This window comes from Myxocyprinus asiaticus, chromosome 23 (assembly GCF_019703515.2).
Source record: "Myxocyprinus asiaticus isolate MX2 ecotype Aquarium Trade chromosome 23, UBuf_Myxa_2, whole genome shotgun sequence".
Taxonomy (NCBI): Eukaryota; Metazoa; Chordata; class Actinopteri; order Cypriniformes; family Catostomidae; genus Myxocyprinus; species Myxocyprinus asiaticus.
In genome coordinates, this window is record NC_059366.1 from 43,980,713 (window position 1) to 43,986,712 (window position 6,000).

Below are 6,000 nucleotides of genomic sequence, written 5' to 3' on the forward strand. Positions count from 1 at the left end.
ACAACAGAACCCAAACTATGCAGTTCAATTACCATTTATAGTAATCATAACAATCAAAACTGAAGAGAAATCAAAATAATTTGAATTTTTAGTAAGTGTAATCGATCGTGATCGCCAAGGAGACTGCTGTCAAGATTTATAGTTAAAAAAGGAGTTACATTTTGGTCTGTTCTCACCCAAAACCAATTGGGTCGCTTCAGAAGATATTGATTTATCCACTGGAGTCGTATGGATTACTTTTATGCTGCCTTTGTGTGCTTTTTGGACCTTCAAATTTCTGGTCACCATTCACTTGTATTGTATGGACCTACAGAGCTGAAATATTCTTCTAAAAATCTTCATTTGTGTTCTGCAGAAGAAAGAAAGTCATACACCAGGGCCTGAAATTCATTTCTGAAAATTAGGGTGAATTACCCCCCTACACGGCTCATATGGTGGGGGGGATTTACACACATAGAGAATAAAACTTGTTTGAAATTTTACAACAAACTGACCTAAATCTTTTCTCAATTACTCAATTAGGTCAGATGGAACCAGGGTCAATATTTGATTTCCAGGGGCATTTTTTTTTACCTTTTCAAGGGCAAACTTTTATTCTATTCTAACCTTTTAAAATGACCCTGTCATCCTTTTATGTTATAATTTAAACAATGAACTCAATTTGAAAAATGGCATGTTTCAATAATCACAACATTGCATGATCTGTACATTGCATAATGTCCATTGTTACTGAAACAAAACTTTTTTCTCATGCAAATATTTCCAAATATTTTGGCTATTGAACTACAAATGACAGCATTTCTCCAGATCTGAAATGAGGAAAAAACTAGCAACTCCTTCATGCCAATTGAATAAAACAATGCAAAAATAAGCATTTCACAATGAACATTAGTCAGAGATATGATTCATACACAAAGTGGTTAATGTAAAATTATTATCATATCATTAATAATGTTTTATTTCACATCGAGGCTATTTATCCAGATATTATTTTTGTTAATATTATTGACTACATTGTAGCATTTGGTTACATTATATTTTGTGTTCTCTCAGACCTGATTAACTTAATAAATAAAAAACATCCATTCCTCCCGCACTTTTGGCTTCTAGCTGTTGAGGAGGCTTTTCAAACATAGAGATGAATAAGTGAGATGAACCGATGGGCAGGTAAGTACGCTATAGCACAGTGAGTGACAGTGTTACTTATTTTGAACAAAAGTATATATTTTGAACAAAAGGACTGAACAGTCACGTAATAGAGCGCGAGAGCACGACACCGAACTGCTGCGTGTGAGAAGCGAGTGCGCGTTTATGACGCGAGCACCCGCCATTGACTCTGACTGCAACATCTGCACATCGGACAACACGAAACAAATTATGTTCAGCAAAAATTCTTTCTTGTCAAATGTGCTGCACTATGAATAATGGAGTGTCAAGATATGAAATGCGGCAAAACTACAGATTGCTCCAACGTCATGCTTGCAATGTTAACAGCTATGCTAATTATTAACAGGAGCGATAGTTTTATCGCGTCGCTAACGTAGACGCAGTATAACGCCATTTGCATGTCTAATTAACAGGTTTAGAAAAGTGTATACATATTGAACATCTTAAGGTCACTAACTCTGTATCTGCTCCAGATATCCTTTTTTTTTTTTTAAATAAATAATATTTGTATTATTAATTCTATTTAAAATATGTAACATTAATATGACAGTAATTTAAGCGCAGCCTCTGTAAAAATATAAAGCCAAATGTAAATGTGTAAAAATTATGATCAGTTTAATGGGGGGGAAATATTAACCGACTAGTAATTCCAGTGTCGACTAGCAGCATCAGAACCGTTTATTTGACTAGTCGACTAGTCTCGCACATCCCTAATTTCTAGAGCTTCAGTCCCCGTTTACTGTTGTTATATGGAAGGAGCTGTTTGGACATACTGCTAAACATCTCCTTTTCTCCGTACACAGAAGAAAGTAAGTCCTACAGGTTTGGAACATCATGGGGGTAAGTAGCCTAAATCGTGACAGCATTTTCATGTCTGGGTGCAAAACAAGCTGTCACTAAACACCATGTACCTTCACAGTTACAGTCGATTCTTAATCCAATTCTGGACCATCCTGTTTTAAAGCTTTGCAGTTTTGACCCAGTTTCCGTTTGGAAGATACATTTCAACTTATTTTAAAACATTCCCTTGCAGTGCCTCCATTGAGCCTTCCAAATACAAAATATGTGCCAGACTCACCTAACGTGCCTTGCAAGACTTACTGTAGCATCATTCCCATTATTCACAAACCCCAAATAAGGATCTGGGGTGAACTGCAGCAATAAATGCAATAAACTTATTTTACAAAAACATCTCCATATAAAGGTAATACTAAAAGACACCAAAAGGAATCTTCCACACTTTCTGTAGCTGCCCTATTAATCACCTGAATGTTTTGGAAGTATATCAGTAAGATATGGTTGTTACTTTGGATAAAAGTATCTCTTAAATGGAAAATGAATAATAAATATAATGGCACGGCTCTCTGGAATACTCTGATTGGCCAATGGCGCCATCTAGCGGTCTGACATTTCTCAGTAACAACTGCACATCCACGTATCAGACTGCTCATCCCGCTATTGCGAGCCATCTTTCCTGCTTCTCGAATCACGGTGCAATCTCTACACGTTAACAAATAAAATAATTTCAATTCAATGTTTCATTTGCATATAAATTGATCTATTTGTCAAGTAGTCTTGTAATAAGATGCTAAATGAGCTGGCAGACGTTCATTAATCGCACAATAAACTCTGACATGGTGATCAGGACCCCGATGCGATATATCGCAGAGGCCAATATTTCAGATATATCACTTCTGAATATTTTCCTGTGTGACCGAATAGTTCCGCAGGCATTGGCGGTGTACAGAATCACTTCCATGCATATAAATACAAAATGACATTTGCATTGCAACTAAACAATACAGCTAGCTATATGCATTTTATAACATTTTCGTAAGGTGACAGCAGCCATTCGGTTAAATTGAAGGGCTGTCCTTCAATTTTAGTTTACGTTCCAATTACACAGTCAAGATGTGGTTCATACAACTAGCTCTTAAGTTTGATTACCTGCAACCCAAACAAGTTGTCCCGCTGTTAGATTTGCATGCCAAATTAGCAAACTGTTATGGCTTATGGTTGTCCGACCAAAAGGTCAAGAGGTGAGAAAGAATTTGGACAACATTTGTAAACACCCGTGCACCGGATGCCAACCAATTGGATGGTTAACCAATACGACAATGCAGTAGCCCACTCAATTTGTCATAGTCATACAAGCCAACACTGACTATGTTAAACGTAAAGCAAGCATACATAGAACATACAGCCTGACCTCATAAGTGTGAATTATTGTGTATGACTACTAACTGTAAATCAGAGGGGTTCATAACCCAACAAACAAGTCATTACAAATAATTAATCCCTAATTAATTACCCATCTAAAGCAAACAACTGAAACTATGCACTGAGGGTGTCAAGTTTACAATCACTGACACACCTGACATATTAAACCATATAGAAAATATCAAGCCCTTGAAGTACTGTGGTGGTACCAAGGTACCGTATCAGATGGTAATTCCATACCATGGTATTTACAAGGCCCTCCAAATTACCTCAAAGAACACTAAGGTACTACCAAGACATGTCCACATAGTACCATATCCTAAAAACAAGGCATGATGATTACTACATTAATATACCATGGCATTTACATGGTACGCCAAGGCTCTTGGTACACCAAAATACCATAGTACATATCAAAAACATGCAAGTATTATGGTACTGAACGATTATCATGGTATTTACATGGTAAACCAATGTGTTTCACAGAATCCCATTGTACTACCATAATACAGGTTCACAAAAACATGGTATTACCGTGGTACATTTTAGTACTGCTTTGCGAAGTATATAAAATACCAGATTCCATAAAATGGTCTGATTAAGTAGTTTAATCTCTATTTTAATGTCCAATAGCTCTGACAGTGACATTCATGTGGATTTATGTGACATGTATGCTATTTTGTTGGGCTAGCTGCTGTGCTGCTAACATAACAAATATGAAACCACAGATATTTAATCTTCAACATTACTGAAAGTGAAATAACACGATAAACAAGGTTTACAGCAGACAAGAGGGTAGTTCCAGCCCAGCTGAACAAAGCGCGGCCTACGGGGAGATCAGAAGCCTCGGGGTTTCCTGACGCATGAGAATTAACATAAATAACCCCAAAAGGCACAAATCACAGCGTGAAAACGCCAGGAATCGTCATATTTACTCTTAACGCGAATCGATTTAAGTTTAGTGTGTGTTCGAGAAATACTCACCTCTTTCTGCGTTGTTTCTGTCCGGCGGCACCGGGCGCGGCCTCGACACTCGCCGGGGTCTGCGGTTGGTCGCTCTGACGGAGTTCATTTGACGGGTTTCTGGTTAAAACACACACCGATGCAGCCCGTTCCTTTTGGATCTTTACACGGTTGTGGGTTCAGAAAATGTAAATAAACGCCTAACGTGCATTGCACTGAGAATCGGCTCGGTCTTGGCTCCGAGGAAGCGGTTTTTACAGTGCAAACGCTCCGGTCTGATAGCTCCGATTACGATTTTCAGTTGCAGGAGGAGCCATTTACACACACATACACACATACAGTTCCATTACTCACCACATGGTGCCGCCATACACCAATAGCACCATTACACATACACACATACAGTTCCATTACTCACCACATGGTGCCGCCATATATCAATTGCACCAGATTGTCTCCTTTCACTAACAAAACAGTACCATGGTATTTTGGAAAAGGTACCATAATAATTCCATGTTTTGGACATGGTAGTGCCATGTTATTTCTCGGAGTACCATGTAAATACCACGATATGTGAAAATGAAAAACGAAATGCATAAAAGTGTCCTCACAAGTACCAGAAATATCATGATCCTACCCAGTGTTGGGTGTAATGCATTACTAAGTAAATAATTACTGTAATTAAATTACTTTTTCATTGGGGAAAAAGTAAAGTAAGGGATTACTCTTAAATTTAGTAATCAGTAATTTAATTACAGTTACTTCTGGTGTAATTGTGTTAAATACTATATAGACTATAGAACAATTCTATATAAAACAATAGTTGAATTCAAAATCGAAATTTAACGTCTAATGTTAAAATGTATGTTTTCTAATTTAACGCTGCCCCCTTAAATTCTTTGGACAGTTCATGAATAATTTATTTGATTTGATATGATTTATTTATTTTTATTTTTTTTCCTTTTTCTCCCAATTTGGAATGCCCAATTCCCAATGCGCTCTAAGTCCTCGTGGTTGCGTAGTGATTTGCCTGAGTTTGGGTGGCGGAGGATGAATCCCAGTTGCCTCTGTGTCTGAGACTGTCAACCTGCGCATCTTATCACGTGGCTTGTTGAGTGCGTTGCCACGGAGACATAGCGCGTGTGGAGGCTTCACACCATCCACCGTGGCAACCGTGCTCAATTCACCATGCGCCCCACCAAGAACAAACCACATTATAGTGACCACAAGGAGGTTACCCCATGTGACTCTACCCTCCCTAGCAACCGGGCCAATTTGGTTGCTTAGGAGACCTGGCTGGAGTCACTCAGCACGCCCTGGGATTCGAACTAGTGAACACCAGGTGTGGTAGCCAGAGTATTTTACCACTGAGCTACCCAGGCCCCCTTATATGATTTATTTGATAGAATTAAAGGAACAGTTTCATGTCTATCCTTGTATTTTTCATCTGGTCGAGGTTGATAAAGTTTTAGAAAGTAATTAGTAATAAGTAATGCAAATACTTTTCAGACAGAGTAATTAGTACAGTAATCGTATTAAACTGTAGAAGATGTAATTAGTAGTTAGTAATTAATTACTTTTTTATAGTAACTTACCCAACACTGATCCTACCATGGTATTTTTGTTATTTTAAGTGGAGCTAAATGTTTT

General features: G+C 37.9%; 1 protein-coding gene across 1 annotated transcript in view; it reads right to left on the reverse strand.

The window, feature by feature from the left end:
* LOC127414365 (F-box only protein 11-like) overlaps positions 1 to 4,662 on the reverse strand; it is a 41,606-nt gene extending 36,944 nt beyond the window's left edge. Inside the window, exon 1 of the mRNA XM_051652346.1 lies at positions 4,372 to 4,662. Within this exon, the coding sequence (XP_051508306.1) occupies positions 4,372 to 4,459 (88 nt within the window). The 5' untranslated portion in view covers positions 4,460 to 4,662. The remainder of the gene's footprint in view (positions 1 to 4,371) is intronic.
* Between the last annotated feature and the right edge of the window lie 1,338 nt (positions 4,663 to 6,000).